Raw genomic sequence first — 27,673 nt, forward strand, 5'->3', positions numbered from 1 at the left:
TTTCCGCAGGACGCTCTGATTCTAAGACAGAGAACATACACAGTAAATTATGGGCCAAAATGAAACAGGTATAACTAATCTACTTCACATTGAAATGACTATTAACCATAAGACAATCTGTCATAATAGCTTTTTAAGGTGCGTTTGACTACATCTGTTGCTCATCTGTATATATCCAGTGGACAGGGATAAAATGACCTGGAGCCAACATAGAATATGACAGGATATTAGTGTGCTGATTGTGTGGAAGGCAGTAATTTGTATACTCGTTATGGTGTAAGTATGGACAGGGTTGATGAGCATACATCCAACTTATGTGACGTAAGAATGAACAGAAGCCAAACATAATATTACAAGAAATATTACAAGAAAATACTATATATAAATATAAAAGTCATAGAAATCTCTACTTGGTAAACAAGTTGGAAATACAAGTGACACCACAGGCTTCCATTATCTGTATACAGGAGACATAACTGCTCTGTGCTGTTGTTGGGGTTTAGATGCTCTCACTTCACACTCACTTACACAAGGACGCTCTGGAGTCAGCTGAAGTGCAGAATAGGGATTTAACTTGTTGTGGTAAGCCGTACCAGTAGGGGGCAATGTTTACCACAACAAATCCATATTGGTTCTGAGAGCCCTGCCCCTTGTCAACATAGATAGTCATTCTTCCATAATATACCATCCTGTATACATGATATTGCTGCCTCATCACATATGCTGCATGATCCATAGCCAGGCCTCTCTAACATGTCAGTTCCTGGAGGATCCTGCTCTTTTCCTGATTGTCTCCATTCTCCTCCCCACATCATGGCAGCACCACCGTTCCAAGCAGTTCTGCCTTTATTTACCCAATCAGTACAGTGAACAAGTCACTGCCTCCCACAAGACCCAGTATCATCACCCCCATCTCTCCTGAAATATTCTGTGCTGCTGCCACTAAAATCCTAAAGCTCTAATTGGCTACGGGTTGTTCTAGCCCCAAACACTTAATTTCCTGTAAGGAGTCCATGCGTGACCAGTTTTAGAGAATACATACTTTAGGTGCTCTGACTCTGGTTAAACATACCAATAAAGAAAACTTATCATACATTTAAAAAAAACTATAGAAAAAGAATAAAAACTGTGTTTAACATTTTCGATGATTCAGAACCAACAATATGTTCAACATAAAAATTGTGTGCTCAATGCACCCTATACAAATAAATATTGATGATGATGATGATGATTACATAACAGATACTTTAACTTTTACCTAATTATATCTATTAGACAAAATTCTGAAAGAAACTTAACTTTAAATAATATGGTAACAAATTATAAATGAAAATTTTTTTGGAATGTATCTGACTCGTATGTTTTGTGTCTATATTCTTATGTTCCTCATTTTAACACATAATCATGATACACATGATTTCATTTTTCCAAAGTATTATGAAGAAAAAATCCTCTCATAAAACTACATTCTACAGATGAAATTCTGGGATTTGTAGTTCAACATGTGAAGGAGAGTCACAAGTTGCCTATATGATAACCTGTAGCTCTACAAGTCCCAGATACTGTGGAACTACAAGTCCCATCATGGCTGGTAGGTCCAGAGACTCTTACAGTAATTATATGTTTTATTTTGTTTACAAAATTAGTTACTATGTACAGTTCAAGCTTTTTTTGTGTTTTAAGAAGTTGTGCTATACCAATTGGTGTGCTAATCTTTGTGCATTGCTCTAGGATGCTATTAATATAGTATTTTAGTTATTTTGCACAAAAACACTATACAATTGTGCAATGCAGAGCATGATCTGTAACGCACAGCAACTAATGTGGTTGATGTGTGTTTCAGTACATGTGTGTACAGTGCAGCATTTTAACATACTTGCCAACTCTCCCGGAATGTCCGTGAGACTCCCGAAATTCGGGTAGATCTCCCGGACTCCCAGTAGAGCAGGCAAGTATTCCGCATACGGCAACTTGCTCAAAATGACGCAATTTGCAGTGAATCGCGTCATTTTGGCCCCGCCCCCACAACAAAAATGGCATTTTGGCGTGGGGTGGGGCCAAAATGATGCCATTCACCGAGCCCCTCCCGCCCTCCAACCAAGCCCCCCTGCCCGGGATCTCCCTGAATTTAGTTTCCAAAAGTTGGCAAGTATGCATTTTATGGGTCTGAAAGAAAAAAGGATCTTGACCTAAATAGCACTCCAGGTGTAAAGTAAATAATCAATTAATACTAATATTTTAATGGTATGCATTAAAAAGAGTGTATGTCGGTATACAACTGGTTAAAAAAAGCGAAGTATTTAAAAGTAATAGTGTTGAAAAGAATAGAGTTAAAAGTAGTATAACCCTGTGGTGGAGCCAATCTTTAGAATACTGATAATTAGGGAAGATCTGCCAAATAGAAGTTCCTTTCACATGTATGTACACGATAGGTAAGGTGGGAAATAACCAAGGAGAATGATTATAAGATCCTATAGTATGGTAACAATGTTACATTCACCAAAACACTATTCCTGTTGTATCTATGTGGACTCTAGATGGCAGTAGAACGTAAGCTTCCTCCCTATAGTCTTGAATCACTGGAGAGTGTCCCTCTGTTGTAGATAAATCAGAGTCCTAACCATAGTTAGAAGCTAAATCACTGGGTATTCCCAGATAGGCAAATCGTGTATAACGTGGCCTTACTTATTCCCTTGTAGCATAATTTCAGGGAGACCACTCATTCATACAGCCTATGTTGTTGCCTTACCAATAAACTGCACAGTGCAGCGACAAAGCGCCTTATTTAGTGTTATAATTGTGCACTTGTAACCAAAGGGATTCACCCTAGTAGGAGACAGTGAAGTATGCATTTTAATAAGAATGTCCATACATTTTTGCCTTTCTGTACCAAGTCTGCACAACAATTCACAGTATCCAGAAGCCCCTTATAGCCACAACAGATAAATATCAGATCTGTTGCTCTCACCTCCTGGTTCTGTGTGACTCCCATTTTCTTCAATGCACTTAAGGTCTTTTTTTGTGCTCTTTTGTGCTTTTACTCTTTTGCCAGAACTCTTCATATCGCTGGTGCACTTGTCACTGTCTTACTGCAGGTAATTCCTATACAACAAATCTGTTTCCAAGTAACAAACGTATAAAGAATAAAGATATGTTACTGCCACCTGCTGTCCATAACTGATACTGCAATTTACAGTGAATCCTCCCAGGACAGATTGTGAAGTAACAGGTAAATGGAAATAATAGGATTCAGCCATTATCAAGAAAGATATGATGCGCTCATTCTAACAGAAAGGCTGTAATTAGGGGAGAGGTATTTATGAACCCTGAATGCACAGGTAACACTGTGTGTGCTGTAACCATAAAGCAAATATTATTTGTTAGTAAATGTGCAGTCACTATTATTACACTTAGGTCCATATATATTTGAACAGTGACACAATTCTGATTATTTTTGCTCTGGACGCCAGCACAATGGATTTGAAATGAAACAATGGAGATGGAATTGAAGAGCAGATTTTCAGCTTTAATTCAAGGGGTTAAACAAAATTATCGTATGAAACGGTTTCAGAATTGAAACCATTTTTACACACAGTCCCCTATTTTCAGGGACTCAAATGTAATTGGACAAATCAACATAATCATAGATAAAATGTTCATTTTTTAATACTTTGTCACTAATCCTTTGCAGGCAATGACTGCCTGAAATCTGGAACCCATGGACATAACCAAATGCCTGGTTTCCTTCTTTGCTATGCTTTGCCAGGCCTTTACTGCAGCTGTCTTCAGTTGTTTGTGGATCTATCTGTCTTTAGATTTGCCTTCAGCAAGTGAAATGCACGCTAAATTGGGTTGAGATCAGGTGGTTGACTCAGCCATTGCAGAATATTCCATTTCTTTGCCTTACAAAAAATTCCTCGGCTGCTTTCACAGTATATTATTGGTCATTGTACACAAGGACTTTGAAGCGCCGTCCTATCAACTTTGCTGAATGTGGCTGAATCTGAGCAGACAAGTATATCCCTATACACTTCAGAATTTATCCAGCTGCTTCTGTCACATCATCAATAAACACTAGTAACCCAGCGTCATTGGAAGCCAGGCATGCCCATGCCATGACACTGCCTCCACCGTGTTTTACATATGAAGTGGTATGCTTCAGATCATGAGCCATTCCCATCCTTCTTCATACTTTTTTCTTCCCATCATTCTGGTACAGGTTGATCTTAGTTTCATCTGTCCAATGAATGCTGTTCCAGATTTGGACTGGCTTTTTGAGATGTGGCCTTTATATTCTTGAGGCTTATGAATGGTTTGCACCTTGTGGTGAACCCTCTGTATTCTCTCTCGTGAAGTCTTCTCTTTATGGTGGACTTGGATAATAATATACCTACCTCCTGCAGAGTGTTCTTCACTTGGCTGGATGTTGTGAAGGTGTTTTTCTTTCCCATGGAAACGTTCCTGCGATCATCCGCCACTGTTGCCTGCCTTGGACATCCAAGCCTGTTTGTGTTTCCCCAGGCTCACTGATGCACTTAGGGAGCGAAGGCTAGCCCTTCTAGTAGAATTCCACAGAATAGTTTTCTTTTATATCATATGGACAGAAAGGTGCATGTGTGTCATTTACCTGGGGAAGATATGGCACCAGGATGCACTCTGGGAAGAAGGCAAGTTGGCAGAGGCAGTGTGATGCTCTGGGCAATGTTTTGCTAGGAAACTTTGGGTCCTGGCATTCATGTGGATGTTACTATGACACATGCTACCTACCTAAACACTGTTGCAGACCAAGAACCCCTTCATGGCAACAGTATTCCCTGATTTAGTATAGAAACTCACGCTCTGGTAATCCTTCACAGTGAATATCTGAGGACTTAGTATCTGGGGAACTGCTGATAATAGAGTTCCCTAACTCTGTTTTACTTCTCAATACACAATTCTAATCAGCACTACACCTATGGTACTAAGTACTACGTCTTGGCTCCTGGTGTACAGACAAATGCAAGTGTTAGGGAGTAACTCATTTTATTAAACTGGTATTTGGGTGTGTCCATATACATATGACACCCTGTAAATAAAACCAAGGATGTCGGATCTCTAATCACGTAATCCTAATCCCAATCGATATGTACCCTCTGAGATATAGACCTGATAGATGGAAGCTTTGATCCACCATCACAAATCTCTGTTTCATTGCTGGCCATTCACTCATGTGCATCGTACAGGATAAGGAGAGTCTCTGTTTTACGCAAGAAGACCAGTCGTTCCACATAGATCCTGAAGGCTCTAACCACATCCAACAGGTAGAGTGAGTCTTCCTGCCAAGAAGCCAAGTTCTGGCCTAGTGCAGGAATAGTAATCTCTTGGTTGAGATTACATTTTGACACTTGTTTTGGAAAGAAGCCTTGGTGCACAGAACAGCTGTCATTGTGAAAGACAAGAAATGTTGACCTGCAAGTGATGGCCAGAAAGGAGGACACCTTCCAGGTAGAAAACTTGAAGTCAACAGATTCCAAAGGATTGAAAAGCAGCTTCTGTTGCACTGAAAGAACCAAGATCAGATCTCACAGTGCTACGGTTAGTAATACATGAGGAACACCCTGAAGAAAGGTCTGGACCCCAGGAATAGTAGACAGTTTCAAATGATGGATATCGCGGACACGTGGACTTTAAGTGAAGCCTACCCCCCATTTAGGTCATCCTGTAAGGACAAGAAGCAAGCCAGTTTGAAGGACAGAGTGGGAAACTTTTAGGTTCACACCAGCCAATGTAAGTTTTCCATACTAAGTGGTAATTATTAGAGGAAGTCTGTTTCCTGGGCCTTGATCATGGGCTGGAAGACGGTCTCAAATACACCCTTAGCATGCAGAATCACAACCACCATGCCATTAAAGCCAGCCATGCTAAGTCCTGGTGGTAAAATGGCCCCTGGCTTAGACTATCTTCTCCAAGCTGTAGTCTCCACAGTTATTCTGCCACCATGCTTAGAAGATCGGCGTGCTATGATCTTCTAGGCCAGGCTGGTGCCTCCACTTACTGGTACACCCTCTCTCTTGGCCTTCTTCAGTACCCAAGGTAGCATAGGAATTGGAGGGAAAAGCTATACTAGCTGGTACTGCAAGGGGACCATAATGGCATCCACTAGACATGCTTGTAGATCTCTGGTTCTTGCAGAGTATCGAGATATCTTGATGCATTGGGGTAGATCTGGGGGGGCAGTCCCTGGGCACTGGCCTGTGTAGCCAACCAGGTGACCCTTCTCCGGAAGCCAGTACCATTGGAGAAAAGTTGCCGACAGCGGCTGCCCCACTCTCATATAGCAGTGTTCTCTTGTTAGTGCCAACTATTAATATAATTATAACAGAACCAAACTAAAAGTGCCCTACTCCTTGGACACTAATAACAAGACTGAGGAATTGCCGTACAGGGGAATAGAGGGGGAGAAGCAGGCCAGACAAGTTTTTAGTGTAGTAGTGCCTTACTCCCAAGCACAGTGACCTTTATACCCCATGGTAGCAGTGTCCTCTAAATGGAAAGAATGAGAAATTGTAAAATAAATTTGCTTATTTCCTCCTCATACTCCAAGGTAGCCCTAATAATAGGATACACTCATGCACTACCAACATAGGGTGGGCTCCTAAAATATACCCACACCGATATTGTAATACATATAAATTTTAATTGGTCTACTATCTGAAGAGTGCTCATTCTAAAATGGGCATCTGCCGTAAAGATCACATCCAGGAGATGCCTAATAAAGGTGAGAAGTGATGACCTCCACTGCTACCTGCAAAGATCGTCCAGTGAGGCCTGAGCCTATGTGCCAAAAGAATTGACACTGTCCTTGTGGAATGTACCCTCAGAATTCCAGGCACCTCACACCCATTCCCACCATCGTTCTGCCTAATGACTTCTTGAATCATTCTTGCAAGAATATGTTTGTACAGAGCATGCCCTTGACATACCCTCTCAGGAAGGGCAAACACCTGAATTGTCATTCTAATTTCCTTTGTTCTGGTAAGATAAACAGAGATTGCCCTAACCAGCATACTGAACGGTAGACAAGTGAACTGGGAATGATATCCTAGAATGCAAAATCTGAGGAAACTGATGCTGTTCTACAACCAGAATGTGGAGAGAGGCAACCTGTAAATCTATGGATGTACCATCCTGGGTACCGCTTGGAAATCTATTTTGTAATCTTTGTCCATGATGTCCAGACCTCTGTATAATTGGAAATCCTCCCCACCACTAGACTCAATGCATGTCACACCTACCGAAAGTCAGTTAGATATTGTTATCAGAGACCTTCATTCCTTACCCGTACAGACCCCCCCACCTCAAAAACAAAGCTGTTTAGAAGTGTTCACTCCATACGGTTTAGAATACTGTCTGCCGATAATAAAACAAACTTTGAGCTGGTGCTGCCGGACAGCAAAAAAAGAAAGACCTTCTAAATGCTCTCGAGATCGAGACTATAGCCACTCAGGACGTAATTGCAGACCCTGAACATTATGTTTCTTAAAACAGTTCTATATTTTTCTTCTAATCGAACCCCATCCTCCAATGGAATAATTGCCTTAATCAAGATATCAGCTACAGCATCAGCAACTCAAAGCTGAATTCCACTTAGAATCTTTGTTATTCTGGAAGGGATACATCAAGTCTCCTAGGATTGGACTGACACTTATCCAGTTGCTCCCATTATTTATTAGGATCTTTTATAACCCGATGCACCACAAAGGCTCTATTGCTTATGCTAGGGGTCCTCAAAAAATACATCTTGTAAACATATTGGAGCTGGGGTGTCCTGTACCCCCACATAGCCTTATTAATGTTCATCATCACCATTTATTTATATAGCGCCACTGATTCCGCAGCGCTGTACAGAGAACTCATTCATATCAGTCACTGCCCCATTGGAGCTTACAGTCTAAATTCCCTAACATACATACACCGACAGAGAGAAAGATAGACTAGGGTAAATTTTGATAGCAGCCAATTAATCTACTAGTATGTTTTTGGACTGTGGGAGGAAACCGGAGCACCCGGAGGAAACCCACGCAAACATGGGGAGAACATACAAACTCCACACAGATAAGGCCATGGTCGGGAATTGAACTCATGACCCCAGCGCTGTGAGGCAGAAGTGCTAACCACTTGGCCACTGTGCTGCCACGGAAGTACTTCCACTACTTCAAATTAAATTATCTGTACTCTTGCTTGCACTCACTCTCCTCACTGTCGGATAAGCATTTGCATTCCCCCACGGTATCTAAATAACATGACATAAAGGGTCCTGGCATGTTATCCAAAACCAAACACATCAGTGATCTGGGACTTTTTAACCTATGAAAAGAATACATCTTCTTTTGTAACAAAAATTTATATATTATCCAAATCACTAATTCTTCAAACTGTTCAGGAGGCTGCACTAGTTCCCCTCTGGATTGAGGAACACGGTCCACACTTTAGAGCCTGTTTATAGTTCTTAGCTAGATCCTATAACATGCTCCTACAGGCCAGGAAGGTGTACACAAAAACTAACACATAGTACCGGTAGCACCATTGACTAGGAGTTTATCTAAGCTCAGTGCACTTTAGCGTTTTTTTAAGACAGGCTCAGGCTTAATCATTGTTGGCTGTGCTGCAATTTACACTGCACTATTCCAAGGCAGACTTCTGCTTCCCCAGCTGCTTGCTGCCGGCTCACTTCCAATACATACACCGTCTGACCTAGAAGTGCACCGTGGCACCCATAGAGCTTTGTCTGACAAAGCCGTTTGAAATTTCCAAGTCCGTGTTTTGCCTATTGTAGCAACTAGCGGCTCAAGAAGTCACCACTGTCCGAATTAGCATTCCTCCAAGGAACAGTACCAGGGCCATCCAGGAGAATTCCAGGTAAGCCTGCACTTAGAAACACAGAAAACCTCTCTGTGCTCAACTGCTTGCAGAGCAGAATAGACAGGACAGACACCCAAGCAAGAAGTCTTCACTTCTGAAGAGTTTCCCTTTTCTTGTTTCTACTCAGCTGACCAATAAATTAACCCATTGTTAGGGCTGCCAAGTTTATCAATCAGATTTACATTCATAACATAGCTGTATATTACACCATATATTGTGTTGCACCTACACTATATGGACAATAGTTTTCAGATACGTGACCATTAGACCAACAGGGACTGTAATGACATTGTATTCAAATACATATACTTTAATATGGACTTGGCCCCCTTTTGCAGCAATAACAGCTTCTACTCTTCTTGAAAGGTTGATGGAGTGTTTCTGTGGGAATTTGTGCCCATTCATTCTGTAGAGCATTTATGAGGTCAGGCACTGATGTTGGATGACAAGGCCTGGCTCACACTCTTCCTTCCAGTTCATCCCAAAGGTGTTCGATGGGGTTGAGGTCAGGGCTCTGTGCGGGCCAGTCAAATTCTTCCACACTGAACTCATCAAACCATGTCTTTGTAGCCCTTGCTGTGTGCACTGGAACACAGTCATGTAGGAATAGAAAAGGGCCTTACCCAAACTGTTGCCACAAAGTTGGAAGCATAGCATTGTCCAAATGACTTGGTATGCTAAAGCTTTAAGTTTGCCCTTCACTGGAGATAAGGGGCCTAGTCCAACCCCTGAAAACAGCCCCATACCATTATCCCTCCTCCACCAAACTTCAGTTGGCATAATGCAGTCAGGCAGGTAATGTTCTCCTGGCATCCGCCAAACCCACTCACCCATCTTACTGCCAGAGAAGCGCGATGTCACTCTCTAGAACACGTTTCCACTGCTCCACAGTCCAGCGTCGGTGTGCTTTATGCCACTCCATTTGGTGCTTGGCATTGGTGATGTGAGGCTTGCATGCAGCTGCTCGGCCATGGAAACCCATTCCAGTAAGCTCCCGCCGCGGTTTTTGTGCTTATATTAATGCCAGTGGAAGTTCGGAAGTCTCCAGCTATGGAATCAGCAGAGCGTTGGCAACGTTTACGCACCATGCGCCTTAGCAGTCATTGACCCCCACTCTGATTTTACGTGGTCTTCCACTTCGTGATTGAGTTGCTGTTGTTCCTAAACGCTTCCTATTTTTAATTATAGGCAGGACTATGACACTAAACAATTAAAATGCAGACGCCACATCTAAATGCAGGATTTCAGCCCACAGGATGGCTGTCACCACTGTGTGCAGCTGATGAGTCCAGTCTGAAGTGTCTAAGCACAATATATTTGTGACTAACCCCAGGCAGATGCTACATTACTATTTATTCTTTTGTTGTACACTGTATTTTATAACAATCTCCAAAACTCGTTTTAGTGTTCATCCAAAACCACAGATTTTATTTATCACAGGAACAAGCAGCCAGCACTACTTATCCTTTATAAGAAATAGGACATGTACAGAAAACTTGTGTGTACAGCCAATGTTGTGTATTCAGAATATAGCTACATTAGAAACCATCACTCATTTGTACATCATGTACACAGGTGCATATAGTACAGATCCATGCTTACATTATACAGCTGAAAGTCAAAAGTATAGCAGCATGAACTAATGCAAAAACAATGTATAGGAGGTGTGAAGATCAGATGAGAGAGGAGACAAGAACACTCATTCACTTCTGTGGCTGACTTGTGTGAACATGTTTTGGTTGTGTTGCATTTACATGCATGCACCCAGGTCAGTATATGCCGTCTCCATCAGGAATGGATGTCGCTATGGAAATTATTGATCAATAAGATCTGTTCTCACAAGACCATATATTTTTCTGCTATGAATGCAATGCGCCCCCAAAATGATGGCATTAAGAAGCATTAAAATCTGTCTTCTGCAGGTGAATGCTCAAATAGGTATCTTAACAAAAATGGAGAACAGAAAGGGATCCATTGTACAGGAACACTTCATATTTAGCTTTGTGATGGGTAAGAAGTCAAATATGGTAAATGTAAAGGTTTCATAGTCACATTCTTTCATTTTGATAATTAAACCCCCATTATGTCGTTTTAGAGGTGTGTGACGCATTTATCAGAACAAGAATTAAACACCTGTCTTCCACAAATGTAACAGAACCGTAGAAATAAACAGGTCTCCTATAATAATTAAAAAAAAAAAAAAAAAAAAAAATTGAATCAGACAACTCATGTAAAAGATTGACAACGTTATCAAGTTTATTCACAATTTCCAGGTGGTGAGAATGGATGTTTATGGGAGGGGTGATTTCCTTGCTGCCGGGAGGGGGGGCCAGGGATACTCAAGGGCGTCCCTTAAGCTAGTACGTAGCCCATCAATAGATGCACAACTAAAAATCATGATGTTTTTATTCTCCTTAATATAAAAAAATAACATAAAATTGAAGAAACAAAAAGGAAAAAAACAAAACTATTTTTAGACTGAGCACTGAACTCACCCCTCCCAATCACAGTCCATAACAGAACCTGGTAAATGCAGTCCCTCTATACAACCCAAATAATGTAATTATGAATGGATAGTACAGGGAAGTTCAGTTCACCCTCCAACACAGTAAGCAGTCGTCATCGTCGCCCCCCCCCAAACACCACATTCAGCAGTCTTTGCCAACACACCCCACCCCCAGTCTGCCAACCAGAAAGAAACACAAAATAAGAGAAAATAAGAATAAAAAGACATACCAAGTCTGGGCACTTACAGACAGACATGAGTTACATACGTCACTGTATAGAAGTTCATTTCACTTTATATAGGAAACCTCTTAACATGAACTAAATGCAACAAGACGAAGATAAAACACAGAAGAATGCAAGGAAAAAAAGTGATCTATAGACACTGCTTCTAGTTGGGGAAATGCACAGAGTTTCCAAGAAAAAAAGATTTCACTTTGAGAAGCAAACAGCTTGGGTCTGCGGTGTGGAGAGAACGCTTCTTCTGCCAGTGTCCAGGCGAGACGGTTGGTTGGGAACTGTGCTTTATAAAGGGGACAGGTTGGTCCCTGCATGAAATGGAATAAAATTCCAGAGGGGCTGCAATAACAGATGTCACCTCTTGTTGGAGGGCCAGGCATCATCTATAGGTCACGACAACAAAATGCGAGTCTCTTATTTAAAAAAAAAAAAAAAGAATTAAAGAAAAAAAAAAAAGAAAACCAAACGAAAAGCATCTGTGCAGCATTCTGGAGACCTGTAGAGAAAAGGCTCTGGGTTACCCATTTGGTCAAAAATGTTCACAAATTATACAAGGTAATGTCCCAACCCTCATATCTATTCCAAATATAATTGGGTGGGTTACGTTTAAAACAGCATGACCCTATATGCTAAAGAAAAATCTAGATTAAAATAAATTGCTAACATATTTAAATACTTTGCATCCTCGGTGTGTCAATAGCACCCTTTAAGTTGATATGCATCTTTGACCTCTATCTAAATTAATACAGCCTCATTTTTATTGTGCAATAAGTAGATTGTTATATTCAGTATTTTCTTAATTAGATTTAGGTATTTTAGGCTGGGTAGTTTAAAAAATGATGATGGGTACACAGCAGGGGTCTGCTCATCAAGTAACATTTGTTCTCTGTTATTCCAGTGATGTGCAATCTATGTCGGAGAGCAATGCATTTTCCCCCCCATTCTTTACACCCGGAGCAGTTTTTCCATTTCCTCCTTTATAGCTATTGATATTTTCCTTGTTCACTTGTTCTTATTTTTAACTTTCATTTTCGTCTCATTACTTTGGTTCACTAATCTCATCGTTTTATTGGAGCTGTCCAGCTGTAGGACTCTGCACTGTGTTTCATGACCCCTCAGTCTCTTATACCGCTGTCATACTGCCGCCCCAGCAATATCCCAGGTATATGAACCCGGGATATTGCCGGGGGACAGAGGCTCCCACGGAGAGAAAATTCCCAGGTAGACCCTGTTCATACTGAACATGGGTCTGCCCGGGTCTCCATGGCAACATCACAAGAGGAGTTCTGATTGGCTCCTCTTGTGATGTGTTTTTATTTTCTTCCTAACTTTATTATTGTGTTTGGTGAGGCCCAGGTTGAAAAACCCGGGTCTCACCATTCATAGTGCAGGCAACCCGGGAATTACCCCACCAAAACTCCCGGGTCTAAAACCCGGGTCTTTGCAACGGCAAGCCCAGGCGACGCAGGTCGAGGGGCAGTATGAACGGTGTCAAGTCTAAAAACCGGGTCTGGTGACCAGGGAATTAGACCCGGGACTTTTGGTGGGGTAATTCCCGGGTCGCCGCACAATGAATGACGAGACCCAGGATTTTCATCCTGGATCTCAAACACAATTATAAAGATGTGATGGTGTTTTGTTTTGTTTTTTTGTTTTTTTTCCCCAAGAGTAGCCAATCAGAACTCCTCTTGTGATGTTGCCATGCAGACCCGTGTTCAGTATGAATATGTCTCCGTGGAAGCCTCTGTCCCCCTCCAATATTCCGGGTTCATATACCTGGGATATTGTCGGGGCAGCAGTATGAAAGCGGTATCGTACTGGGCCTAAACACGGGTCGTCTGGGCTTGCCATGGCAAAACCCCGGGTTTTTCATGCAGTATGAATGGGGTATTAATATGTGTTCCAAGCACTGGCTGCTTCCTGGTCCATCTAAGGCTTGTATGTTCCCAGCCTTCTATTCCTGCCTATTTATTGCACAAGAGCTGCGTGCAGGCCTCGGTGTTGTGTGAGCTCTGCTGATTCCATAGCTGGAGAGTTCCGAACTTCCACTGGCTTTAATGTAAGCACAAAAACTGTGCATTGGAAGCTTAATGGAATGGGTTTCCATGGCCGAGCAGCTGCATGCAAGCCTCACGTCACCAAGTCCAAAGCTAAATATTGGATGGAGTGGCGTAAAGCACACAGACACTGGACTGTGGAGCAGTGGAAATGTGTTCTGTGGAATGATGAATCACACTTCTCTGTTTGGCAGTCAGATGGGAGAGTCTGGGTTTGGAGGATGCCGGAAGAACGTTACCTGCGTTACGCCAACAGTGAAGTTTGTTGGAGGAGGGATAATGGTTTGGGCTAGGCCTTATTCTCCAGTGAAGGGCAATCTTAATGCTTCAGTATACCAAGTCATTTTGGACAATGTTATGCTTCTAACTTTGTAGCAACAGTTTGGGGAAGGCCCTTTTCTATTCCAACATGACAGTGCCCCAATGCACAAAACAAGGACTACAAAGACATGGTTTGATGAGTTCGGTGTGGAACAACTTGACTGTCCCGCACAGAGCCCTGGCCTCAACCCCATCGAACACCTTTGGGATAACCTTGAACAGAGATTGCGAGCCAGGCCTTCTAGTCCAACATCAGTGCCTGACCTCATGACTGCTCTACAGAATGAATGGACACAAATTCCCACAGAAACACTCCATTATCGCGTGGAAAGCCTTCCAAGAAAAGTGGAAGCTGTTATCACTGCAAAAAGGGGGATCAACTCCATATTAAAGTATATGTATTTGAATACAATGTCAATACAGTCTCTGTTGGTCTAATGGTCAAGTGTCCAAATACTTTTGTCCATATAGTTTATCTACATATATAGTTGAATGCTAAAGTTTGGGCACCCCATGTCACTGAAACTCCCAGTGAAAGGAAGTTAACACAACCTCTGCAACATAGAAACTTAAACATGACATTTCTACACATTTTAATGCACAATTACTATTTGTCAAATTCACTCTGTTTAAATAGGTTGTTTTTTTTTCCGCTAAATTAGCAACAGGCACTAAAATATGTAAAAATGTCAAGTATGTACCCTTCAGAGGTTGTGTTAACCTCTTTCCACCAAGAAAATGTAATTTTTCCTACCAACAGGTAATCAAGAGAGAGACAGGATAGATACCTTTAGTTCTCCTTTAAATAAAGAGGTCACACAAACACCTTGTGGTGGAAGGGTTAACAGGATTGTGCAACCCCCCCCCCCCCCCCCCCATATGCTTTGTAGATAACATACATACAATGATCACTTATGGAGAACAAAGTGTGTATATGTCCAGAAAATAACTGGTTTTACCTATTATAAGGGAGAACAGTTTATCAGGTAGCCATCACCCAAATAGTTTTTAGCTTTGACTGAAACACAGAAGGCTCTTAACGTTTATTTTTCTGAGTGCTATCTAGCAATGGGGCTCCTCAGGTCAAATTATTTCTCAACAGCAAATTGTATTCAGCAGCCAAGTACCTATTGATTTTACATTCATCTTTCATAATAACCATTTGTGTCATCCTTTTTACAATTATTGTCTGTCAGTCACTAATAATCTCATACCAGAACACAAGTTAATGTCCATCCTGTGACACCTTCTGGTGGTTTTTAGAAGGACCACTGATCATTCTAAACTGGGTCAGGCATGCCGTAATTTCCAGCTCAGCTATACCACAGTACTTGTTTTGCATGAAAACTCACCCACCCATCACCTCTGTTAGCGATGTCGGTCCTTTTCGCGATGGCGGTCATGGTAATACTCATCCGATCGGTCTTCATGTGGGTCTCTGTGACGTCGGCTGCTGCCTTCTCGTGATCGGCTTGGTGATCTGTCTCTGGATCTGTGGCGCTTCCTGCTGTCAGGAGAAAAGCAAAATGGACCAATTATCTCTCTGTTGGTATGATGATCTCCATCTATACATACAGACAATAGCTCCACTGTATGAGAGTGCAACCAGTGGATTTTCACTCTCCTTCCATAAGGTTCTCTAGAGCAGTACCTGGAAGAGTTGGCCTTGTCCTGTATTCCGTGCAGGCAATCTCGGAGAGAGGTCAGGAGGACTCGACAGCGATCATCATTGGCCACACGAGACTCCTTAATAACAGCAATCGCTGTTTCAAGCGTTTTTATTGCGGTTCCGTAGTCCCCTATGTGGAGAAATAAAACCGTTAAACGCAGGTCCTGTGAGAAAGTATTGGGGTTGAAGGGGGGGCGCAGAGGGCTAGAAAGGGTTTGGGGAAAAATAAAATAAAAAATAAGAACCTGATGTTGCCCCACACACTGCATTTGAAAGTGCACTCCTTGAAATCGCTCTATTTCTGTTCATTAACTCTTCGAACTCTGCTTCGCTGACAGGGAGTTGGAGTTTTAAGTCCCTGTAAAATCAGATTGGGCATTAATACAATGGCTGTGTTGTAAATAGTGTTCACAGGAGATATAGTGTAATGGGGGTTGCTTATATGTATATGGTCACAGGAGGAACCTTCTCTTTCAGCGAGGTAGTACTTAAAATCAAGATAGTTGAATTTAAGAATGACCATGGGTGAAGAAAATATATCGGATAGCATTTTTTTGGACAAAAATGAAGATAAAAAACAATACGAGATGATAGAATTAATATTTATCCATAAAATATACAGTGTAAACATTTGTTTCTGTACACCAAGAGTTGCCACTTACCGTCCTCTTACATAGGGATTGGCAAGCATCTTGAATTGATCATGTGTGGGTCCCATCAACGTATTTGGAGGGGGAAAGAATGCAGGATTTAGATGAAGAGCTGGAGGCACACCACTTGGGGGTGGCATACCTAGGGGGGGCGGCAGCCTTGAAGGCGGGGGCATTAGGTGGGGATAGTGCATAGGAGGAATTGGGGGACCCCTGTATGCAGCTTGCAAGCTGGGTGAAGGAGGTGGGGGAACCGACATTGGGGGACGGGGGAGGGACATGACAGGAATTCGGGAAGGGTTTTCAATGAAGGGTGGGCGTACAAAGTACGGCACTATGCTTTTGGGAGCCTCCGGAACTGGTGATGAGACAACAGCATCAGTTGGGGTGGTAGAACCATCTGCAGAGTCCACGGAACCCTTTGAATTAGCTCTAGGGGGAATTTCTGCAGAGAACAGAAAACAAAAGATCAAAAAAGATAAAGTGTCTGAGAGCAATGGAGGGACAGCAGACAAAGTAGTTGATAAACATTTGAAAATGCTGATCAAATAGACCACAAGATGCACATGTGCAAACTGGACAGAGTAAGGATTTTGAATGAGAAATTGCTGCAACATAAAAAACAACCATTTGTTAAATGTTTAAATGATCCACCAGCTAAATCAGTACTTGACCTGCTTCAGCTCGGACTTGTTGCACTGTGACAATCTATCTTCACATCTGCTGGGACTGTGCAAAGGCAGTCCCAGTTTCCCAGTTGTGTGTCCTTACAAGGACTTTAGGTACACATGGTCTGTCCTCTTGATCTCTCTAATCCTTTGTGGAGACTGTCATTGCCTGAAAGGCTGTAGGGCTATAGAATGGTTTGTAATGGAAGCTGTTTAACATCTCCTTATAATAACCAAATATAGAGTGAATAGAATTTCCCTTCTTGACAAGTTGCCGTTGACAGCAGAGGATAATTTAGACATGCAGTAGGATACAAACTTTGTAATAACACCTAAAAGCAGAGTTTGGGATCAGAACATATTACTGGTGGATGCCAGGGGGTCTTACTTTTTCGTGCTAAAGCTTCAAAAAAGGAAAGGTTTTGGCGGTTGGCCGGTCGTACATCAAGCTTCTCCCCATTTAACTTCCTTAGAGGCAACTGTTCCAAAATCTGATTCAAGGATGTTTCTGAAGAAACCACCACCTCTGCGTACCTGTATTACAGGGACCATTAACAATTGTGCAAACAGGATAAAATATGACAAATATCTGTATTAGTCCTATACGAAAAGCATTTGGTAACATTCACAAACGTATACGTTCACGTTTCCATACCTCGGAAGGACTTAAAGAAATATGAAATTCTGTGTGGCTTCCAGACCGGAGGGAGGGTTGGGGAAAGGATTTCCTTTGCACTCCTCAATGGCTATGGGAACTTTATTCATAGAGTCCTGCTTGAGAATGAGGATAAAGGAACATTGCTTCCCCTGTGTTCAACTGCCTTAAAAGTACAACTAAACACAAAAATGAAAATATTTAAATTAAACTTCCATGTTGAAGTTGGAAGCTTAAAGTCATACTAAAGTAAGAAACTTGCAAACTATTTATGCCATCAGTTCTGCAATCTGAGTGCTTACCGACTGGCAGTAGTTCTCTCAAAGTTGGCAGTGTTACACTTTTATTACTTTATTGTGTGTTTTTTTTTTTTTACATAGAAGGGGTTTTATATGTTAGGGAAAACGGAAGAAAAGAATCGGAAGTACTAGTAAATATTTTTACAGAGAATGTATGGGTCAGGTACCAAGACTCTTGTAGTTCTATTACTTTAACAAGTAAAGAATGACAAACTGAATACTGGTAATTCACTACAAAGTCACACTTCCAACCAGCCCAACTTTGGAGATTGCATTGCACTCATCCAATGACCACTCACTTTCATCATGTAGGATTCTCAAATAGAGCAGGGTCAATTATATGCATAGAGAACAGCAGCCAAAAAACCCTGAATTTCTGCACACAAGTAACGAAGTAAAATGGGACAGGCAGCTCGTGAGCACAGATCCACTGAATACCATTTCAATTAAGCAAGTCCATGAATGCAACCAGGCTTTTATTTTAAAAGGTTAGTTTCTTATAAGGAATGTATGTTATAGCTGACAATTATGTTATTCAAGGTAATTGTACACAGATAAAATAGTAACTCAAGTTAGCCACTAACAATAGTGTGCAAGGAGCTGTACTGACCGAGTAACCAAAATTTTATAGAAGAACATGACTCCTGGGGGTATATTTACTAAACCGTGGGTTTGAAAAAGTGGAAATGTTGCCTATAGCAACCAGATTAGAGTTATTTAGTACATGCTACAAATTGACAGCTAGAATCCGATTGGTTGCTATAGGCAACGTCTCCATTTTTATTTTTTTTAAACCCGTAGCTCGATACATTTACCCCCTGGTCTCTCCAACCGTACTAATGGTGGAAGATACCATTGAGTGAGTGGTAGAGAATATAAACTTACAAGTTAACCCATGCATGATACTCATGCATTCTAGTCAAATCAAGCTACTTAAGGTGTTAAAAAAGTTCTTGTCATGCATTTGGGCCTAGCCCAGGCCTCCTCAGGGGAAGAGCGTTACTTCCCGATGCAAGCGCCCTTTTTTAACGTGGTTTTGTCCACGTCACCACCTCATCATTTTTCTCCATCACCTCATCCTTCATCTTCATCGCCACATCCTTCATCAAGCTACTTAAGGTGTTAAAAACTCCCCACTGTCACCCCCGGCAACCACCAACCACTCCCAACTGTCACTTCTCCTTCAAGAAATATATAGGTCAGTGTATAACTCTGCCCAGCAGGTGGCGCTGCAGCTTGTTTTGGTTTTTTTTCACACACGCCACTAGGCATTTATACAGTAGATATCTGGTCCTGTAGTAGGTTGAAGATGAACACAGGGAGAAGTTCAGGATATTGTGGTCTGAGCTGCAAATAAGAATTTTTATCTTTCAAAGCGAGAGAAGTAGCAAAGAACAGGTTTTTTTTTCTTTGACTGGTTATACAAAAAATAAAAATGTGAACAGACAAAAGGCTGTTATGGCATACTTCACTGCAGCCGACAGGTTGTATAGACAAAGCAAGTCTGTAATCACAGCGAGATAAACTCTGGCAGCTAAATAAAAAACAAAAAATGACTCGAAAAGCTATTATAACTGAATTAGCAAAATGACACTATGCTAAAGTTAGTAAGGTTTGCCAAGGATCTTTTAAAAGGATTAAGGTATTGAAACATATTTGTGAATGTTACAAAATGACCTTTATTTTTATTTAAAAAAATATATATATATTTTTTTATCACAACAAATATTTTACTTTTAAACATGCCCCTTTCTCACCCTTTTGACTGGCCATTCGCTCGGTTTTCTGCAAACTTCACTTCCACGGCATCACGGACACCGACAGAGCGTATGGCAGAGAGGAGCTGCTGATCTGTCGTCCACTGGTGAATTAAAGAGGAAAGCCGTTACAGCTTAATGATAAACTATAAAGAAACAGTACTGTGCTATTGCATTGTGACTAATGGAGAGGCGAGATCTGAAGATCTGTGTGTCTCTTCCACGTGACACAGCAGTGGGGAGACAAGAGTGTTCCGTTTATTAGTCAGCAGCCTCGCACACTAGACCACCAGCTTGAAGTATGGCCCAAATCAGGCAACACAATGAGGGATTATAACAAAGGTTGGTGCAGAATTTCATTGACTTCTTTCAATATGTATTTGTTAAAAACAAAACTGGTTGTAAATGAAGTTGGCGGTGTAAGGAGAGAGTGTGAAACAGTACTCACCCATGAAAAGTTACCAATATACACAGATGCTTTCTTGCGCAAATTATTGTATGTGTACAAAATGGACGGTGCCCTGTTGTTTCCTTTGGCAGAGGAAGCCTGTATGGGGGAGGTGGGCTCCAGGTTATTACCCTTCCCATCACTGTGAGAGGAGCCAAGAGAGGCCACGGCCAAGACATCATCGTAGAGGTCTACCTGCTCTGCAGCAAACTCGGATTCCTAGAGAGAAATCAGACAGACAATCATGTCACCAGGCTGTGAACCTTTCCAGAGGTCAAATCAAAATGATGAAAACAAGGATGGTATATATTAGAAGTGAGGAACATGACAGTGTTTGCAGTGATTGTTGCATCAATACATGCCTGGACTCAAGCCTCCATAATTTAGGAGCAAGAAACCATGTTACGAAAATGTAACAGGATTGTCAAAAACGATAAGGGTGGTTGAAGTACAAATTTAGAAGTGGCTGTATCAAAAATGTAAGTGAATGGAATACGATAGTTTCACAATGAAGGCAGTAAGAGAAGTGGCAGTTTGGCATACCACCATATACCAGCCCACTTCGACCAAAGGGTGGGCAACATGAACAATGACAGGTAGGGCTATTCAACATAGCGCGGGGTGTCCGCATCATTCTTGCATTGAACATCATATCTAATAACCACTAGCATACAACGGTCTTAAATTCTATATTATTATTATTAGTCCAAATAATCCACATATACCCAGCGCTCAGCATATACCAACAGTGAATTGTATAAAAACCCAGAGATTTTTATTTTATTTTTTTTAATACTTAAAAGGATATCTTTTTGAAGTCCAGTGAATTAATACTTTGAGTTTGTCTTGGTGGCATCACATTAAACATGGTTTTAGGGGAATGTGTAAGTGCAGCACTGCCAGCAACAATAACACTGCATTCTATACAGATTGCAGAGCCAGAGATCGGTTTCAGGCTAATTCACTGGCTGTAGCTAGGATGCGAGCTGCAGTCAGGTGGACAGAAAGACGGACTGTCCACTGTTCCAGACAGTGAATTTTTCCATGGTAACCAGCTCTGTTTATCATGAACTACTCAAGGCTTACGTCTACTGTTAAATCTGCCCATATACTCAAATCTGTTCCTGCATTTAAGCTTTATTTACAGCAACCTTACATTTACACAAGTATCATCAACATGTATATCGTGCTGTGTTCAACTGCACTTTACAATTGGGAACAAACAGTGATAAAACAAAGCTGGATAATAGCAAATGAACAATTGAGGCAAGAGGGATCACAAGCTTACAATGTATGATACTTGCCATGATGCTTGCTCTGCTAGTGGGGGAAAATATATTCAGCTAAATCAGCGGCAGAGCAATTAAAAAAAAATTAAACAAAAATTATTATTTATCATTAAAATGCAACAGCATTTGAATAAACTATCTCTAAGGACCAATGGAATTGCACTCAAACGATATTGCAAAGTACTTTTTTTATTCTTAGGACCATTTGTTAACATTTTATTTTATCCTGCTGATTTTCAGTGAAAAGCAATATGGAGTACATCTGGTCATACTAGTTATTACTGAAAAACTTTAAGAGTATATAGCAGATCATGAAGAATGAGTTGCTCATCAATTAAAAGCCAATCACAAAGCACAACAGTCCAAGGCACAGACTGTCAAATATATCCCCTCTTGCAAGAGCTTACAATTTATGTCAGTAATGAAAATTCACAATGCAGCTCCAATGACATGTCACATTTAAAGCAGCAATCCCATGAGATTTTTGTTTTTCTTAAACATAAATCACTAAGGCAGGCTATAAAGAAGAAAGATATTTACCATTTTCTCTTTGTTTCTTCAGACTGCTCAGTGTCATGGACTTCCATGGTAACCACAGGCACATGATTTAGAGAGGCTTTGGAACGCTACTCTGAGCTCTGGGTAATATAAAATCCTTCCCCTCACATGACATGCAGAGTTGTGCGAGCCTGTGGCAGCTATAGGTTTTCAAACTTCCAGAAATGTTGATAAAGGAGATAATGATTTGTAGAAGGCCAGCTTAGGAAAAATGAATGAGATACATGCCTAAAAAGGGTACTTAACTTGCTATTTAAGAAAAAAAAAAACAACAACCTATGTGGGATTGCTGCTTTAAAAAGAAAAGATAGTATGTGATTGGTTGATGTATACATAGGGGCAGAGCCAGTGATGTCACAGCTATTTAAATGACAACTATCTCAGCGTTTTGATTTGTAACAAATCATCAGCTGTCTAATGCAGTGGGAACGTAAACATTTACTATTCAACAAAACTGCGGTGGAATATCAGGTTAGCACTGAACAATGTATTTTACCTTCATGTTTCAAATTTTGGGCGTTAGTGGTCATTTAATAACAACAATTGAGGTTATCAACTTATATGGACATAGCAGTAGTGTATTTCACTGTAACAATGGTAAGATTATTCACAATCTTCCAAGAAACTTTATAGCTAAAACAGCAATTGCGTTTATAAACAGATTCCTTTTGGGCACTAAATGTATCTATAGCTCCAATTCATAGTCATGACGGGGGACCGACTTAGGGAAGTTACAGGGTCAGTGTTTAATTTCTTCTTTAGTGTTTAATTAGCAGCTGCCATGCTGGAGATTTTTATATTGCCTTCTTCTGAATCAACACAACCAGAATCTAGAAAAGGCTGAACTTAATGAACATATCTTTATTTCAACTTCATTAACTATATAAATGAAGTTAGGAGCCTGACTATTTTTATACAGTACCAGGATATTCCTAAATACTGTAAAGGAACAACAAACTCAAATCAGTCACTTATTGAAAGTGTTGTGCCCTGTATGCAACACTATGCAATCTAGTAGTAAACTAAAACAAAAATGCCAGACACCGGGTGATGGACGGCACAGTAGAGTCTGTTCTACCACTGGTCTCAGATTATGATGATAGCCAAGTGGAAGAGATTGCATTGGAAAGTATTAACCAGACTTCAAAGAAATATAATGTTTAGCAATCGGTATTACGTTTATTTTAATGTCTGATGGTAAAATAATGACTGCCATATGTGTATTGAAAACCAATCGCTATATACAACCAGCAAACGATCCGATAAAATTGTATTTGTTCAGTTATGGAAGAGTAGCAGGTAGCACAATGACCTCTATTACTGTCTGACCCAATATGCAAGCAGTATTTCAAAGCATTGTGGCTGTTTATTTAGTCTGGACAAAATTGCTACAAAATGTGTGCACTTGTACTTTTGCAAATATGCGGATATAAATGAGAAAATTATTTCTGTTAAATTTCTTTGAGATAACCCATTTGTTGTGGCTGTCCATAGAGTAACTCCCCAGTCCGCCGAATAGACACGGGAAAAATAAACACTCCTGAAAGGCATATAGCACGACTCCTACTTACCCTGGTATCTTTGAGAAACAAGCTGTAGCCGAGAAATAAACAGAAAATATGGGTGGGAATATTGGGTTTCCATGGAATTTCTCAAGGAAATAAAATTAATGGTAATAATGCTGTCACTTTCTTATAAACTCCATGGCAGCTATAATGACTGGGACATACCCAAGCAATACATGAAAAGAAGATGTCAAATCCTTAAGATAATGTCTGGTAAAGATGCAAATCAATCACTGCAGAGATCATATGCCCTGCGTGACCAGGAGATTGCCATCGTCCTTTAAGAATGTACTCTTAGAATTCACGGCACCTCTCCCCCGTTACTCCTACAAGCCTGTGCAATGACTTCACTGATCTATCTTGCAAGAGTATGTTTGGATGTAATGAGTCCTTGCCAAGGTCCTACATAGGTAAGACAAATTATTGATCTATTTTTATGAATTCCTTTGCTGTAAAGTGGTAAACAGAAATTAAATGATCCAGTCCACCTTGCCGTTAGTTGGTTGTGGGCAGAGAGATGGAAGTATGATCTCCTTATTTATATGAAAAATTGAAATTCCCTTGGGTAGGAAAGTAGGATTCGTTCACAACACCACCATGCCTGTATAGATATTCAAAAATGGTGCCTTACACCACAGGACATGTAATTTCCCCCACTCAACCAGCAGACGTGATTATTGCCAAAAAGTAATAACTCAAGTGTAGCACCACGTGTAAAGGTTCAAATGGAGTAGACATTAAGGTGTCCAATACACCACTGAAATCTCAATGATGCCACAAAAATTTTTATATGAAAATATAAGATCCTCAAACATTAATCTAGTGTCCAGAAAAACACTAACCGCAGATACATGAACCTTTAGAGTGCTGAGAGCAAGACCCTTGTTGAACCAATAGTGAAGAAAATAAAGATAATGCTAGTAGAAGCAGGACACTCCAAATTGGACTTGCACCATAGAACGAATCTCCTCCAAATGACATAAAACAGCAGAAGATATTTGTTTACAAGGTTAAAGAAGTACTTCAAATGGCCTTGCCAGGGACTCCCTCACGCCTCAACTGTGACCGCTTAATACCTACACCATTAAAAGAGACTGCTCTCCCGGCTGATAGTTCCGTGCTTCTTTGAAGTGCTGTTGAGAGGAAGAGATAGAAAAACCTCTTATTCTCTGTTCTTGAGGTAAAGGATAAAATTTCCTCCAAAAAAACCAATCTTTTCTCTGAAGAGAAAGGAGCCAAAGAGCTCTCCTAGCGACCACAGAAGACGACATGCTTCTGGTAGAAAGGGCAATCCTGTAATGTAGCTTCATATAGGAGGTTATTCCATTTTCTTATAACATTTTTGATTTTGAGTAAATACTGTATGTTATTTTTTCCATGTACATCCTGATGCAGTGTATTTGCCCATACTCTCAGTACCCTGAAGACAGAGGCCGTAGCCAGGTCAAATATAAGGTTTCTTGAACGGGCCTCCATGTTCTAATGGTATAGTGGTCCTGGCTGACTGACTATATACAGCGGCAGCATCAATTTTAGGGACCAAGCACCACCCTGAAGCCGCTTTATCCTGAAAAGAATACATGTGATCAAGTCTCTTGTGGTTAGGTAGACTTCTGTCCAGATGTGCCCATTCCTTATTGGTCTGACTCGCGAGGCCTTGCATGGGATATAAATCCCCCTATGTGACAAGGGTCTTTCATTGCTCTCCTAATTCCGGAAAATAATTCCACAAACTGTTCAGGAGGTCGAGCAGTGGCCTATTAGGGCTGAGGAATTCAACCTGCACAGAAAGCCTCCTCACAATTCTCAGACAAAGCCAGTGATGAGACATGCTGCTTCTCTCTTCCCCTCAACAGACTCTGAAACGTGGACCGAGAAGGAAATAACTTACGGACTATACTTTGGGGAGAGCTTTCTACATTTTAAAGGGCTTCGCTGGAATAGGTGCTCTTCAGCATTTTGGGGGTGGGCTCAGGTTCCATAATATTCCACAGACAGTACTCGAGGCAGCTCTGAAGTTTCTCCATGCTGTATTAGGCCTCAGGTCAGCCTATGACCTCTGAACCAGAAGTAATGTCACACATCTGAGGTGAAAGGCCAAAATCCAGGTCCCGTGTTTGCTACACCACTAACATCTAGCGACTCTCCTCAGATGAGTTTGTTATGGTTGTCATGGAGTTGATAAAAAAATTATTATATTTATTTTAGAATACAATGTTCTCCTGAATTCATCTTTCTTTGGCCCTCTTACCTCTTCATCTGTATTACTCAGTATTGTTTTATGACTGTGTTTGTACCAACTGTAAAGCGCTACGGAATTTGCTGGCGCTATATAAATAAACGATGACTTATACATTGAAGTTTCATTTTTTTTATATAATACTCTTGCTTATTTAACAGTCAAAATTATATTGACCAATATCAATAAAGGGAAAACATTTTTGTGGGTAAAATGCAAGGACAAAGGCAGGACAAGAAACAGCACCAATTAAAGGTTAAGAGGTTTTTCACTTAAAATAAACTTTGGTGGAGGTTCCTGCCTTGGCGGCCACTCATCATTTGCACCATTACTTTAAACCAGTGTATTGAATCTCTCCAAAGAAAAGGTGTTGTAATGCAATAGGATCAGCAGAGGTCCTGTTTAACAAATGCACTTGCTGAATTTGTGTAACAGCCCCTAATCACTGGGATCGTCATATATTTCTCCATTGTATACAGTTAAAAAAAAAAAAAAGAAAAGAAAAAAGCTTTCTGTTAATATCTACACTGTTTAATGCAAAAAAAATACTTAGAATTCAATATTACATCTATTTAATAATTAATGATAAATATAAATTTAATTATTAAAACACTATACACTCTAAATTACAGTGGTACTGAGTAGCCCCATCACCCTAGTGTCACATCAACAACAAAAAACAATAAGACTTCTTCATATCTAGTCATGTTTTATTACTATATTTGCTCTCAAATATTATTATTATTACTATTTATTTATAAGGCACCACAGATTCTGTAGTGGTGGATACAGAAGCAAGTAACAAATAGATGAAGTACCACAGATGACTGAGACATGCTATGGGGACTCACAAAGAGTGCAGGAAAAGACATAACAGGACCTACAAAGGAGTCAGAAAGCAGACAGACAGAAGTGGGACAATAGGTAGAGAGGACCCTGCTGGAGAGAGCTTACATTCTAGAGGGAGGGGTGGTGAGAGAAAGTAGGACTAATGGGGAGAAAATGGAGATGGCAGGCAAAGGACGAAGAGATGATAGATGGTCAGGAGGTGGTATGTGTTTTAAGTAGTAAATGAATGTTCTGCTCTTTATATGATAAGCAGCACATGGAATAATGAAAGAGAACAGAACTCTCTTTATATTGGCACAAGGACCTCACCTGGTGCTGCATGTATTATGCATGCACCCTGCATGTATTGTGCATCTGTACCATAACATGTAGGGGGGACACGAGTGATCTTTGTATGTAATATAACATGTATGTGCCATGTGTATGTAAACAGACAAGTTTACACCTTGTATAATATATATGCAATGACTATGTATTATATTAATGATATGACTATTATGCATCATGTGCATGTAGAGGATTAGCCTTTGCCGTGCATTTATAGTGTGTGTGTGTGTGTGTGTGTGTGTGTAATAACAATGTGTGTCTGCCGTGCATCTAACATGTATGTGCACATTGATCATACACCGTATGCATCTACAGCTCGTATATTTACCGTGCATTCATCACATACGTGCATATACATCAGAGCTGCACGTACACAGTACATATATATCACATCTGCATGTACATTACGTGTATTCACCTGTAAGTGTATCAGTAGCTGCTCGTCGGTCTCTGCGCCCGTCCGGGAGTCCCCCACCTGGATGAACTCCTCCTCGGCGTAGATATCAATGAGGTCCGCCCCGTCCGCCATCCCCGGATGCTGAATCCGGACTGCTTCCCAGTTCCTCCGCTCTGCGCCCAGACTGCTTGGTCTGGCTCCGGTCTCCGTGTACTGTCCCCGGCTAGCTCCGTCTGTACCCACTATCTACTCGGCTCCGGCGATGATCCCGCGCGCACC

The 27,673-nt window shown here is 40.9% G+C and overlaps 1 protein-coding gene across 5 annotated transcripts; it reads right to left on the reverse strand.

Moving 5' to 3' along the window:
• On the reverse strand, positions 1 to 27,667 carry CPSF7 (cleavage and polyadenylation specific factor 7). 5 transcript variants are annotated; one of them, XM_075187933.1, is made up of 9 exons: positions 27,416 to 27,666; positions 20,171 to 20,389; positions 19,723 to 19,826; positions 17,400 to 17,545; positions 16,356 to 16,788; positions 15,939 to 16,051; positions 15,676 to 15,823; positions 15,377 to 15,531; positions 1 to 21 (listed from the first exon to the last, which is right to left on the reverse strand). In XM_075187933.1, exons 1-8 carry the CDS (start codon positions 27,524 to 27,526, stop codon positions 15,393 to 15,395), a joined length of 1,413 nt encoding a protein of 470 aa, XP_075044034.1. In that variant the 5' UTR covers positions 27,527 to 27,666; the 3' UTR covers positions 1 to 21; positions 15,377 to 15,392. The 5 variants fall into 5 exon arrangements, with proteins under 5 accessions (XP_075044034.1, XP_075044037.1, XP_075044036.1 ...); XM_075187936.1 differs by lacking the exon at positions 1 to 21 and adding an exon at positions 11,133 to 12,142 and having other exon boundaries at positions 15,377 to 15,528; positions 27,416 to 27,667; XM_075187935.1 differs by lacking the exon at positions 1 to 21 and adding an exon at positions 11,133 to 12,142 and having other exon boundaries at positions 15,388 to 15,531.
• Between the last annotated feature and the right edge of the window lie 6 nt (positions 27,668 to 27,673).

This window comes from Mixophyes fleayi, chromosome 10 (assembly GCF_038048845.1).
Source record: "Mixophyes fleayi isolate aMixFle1 chromosome 10, aMixFle1.hap1, whole genome shotgun sequence".
NCBI classification, from domain to species: domain Eukaryota; kingdom Metazoa; phylum Chordata; class Amphibia; order Anura; family Limnodynastidae; genus Mixophyes; species Mixophyes fleayi.

Bases quoted from the DNA above. Each gene is read 5' to 3' on its own strand.
- CPSF7 (XM_075187933.1), bottom strand. From the start codon at position 27,526: ATGGCGGACGGGGCGGACCTCATTGATATCTACGCCGAGGAGGAGTTC. The intron at 16,052-16,355 runs GTAAGTGGCAAC...CTGATTTTACAG, and splicing joins AATCCCTATGTAAGAGGACG to GGACTTAAAACTCCAACTCC. The intron at 15,532-15,675 runs GTACTGCTCTAG...TTCTCCTGACAG, and splicing joins GACAAGGCCAACTCTTCCAG to CAGGAAGCGCCACAGATCCA.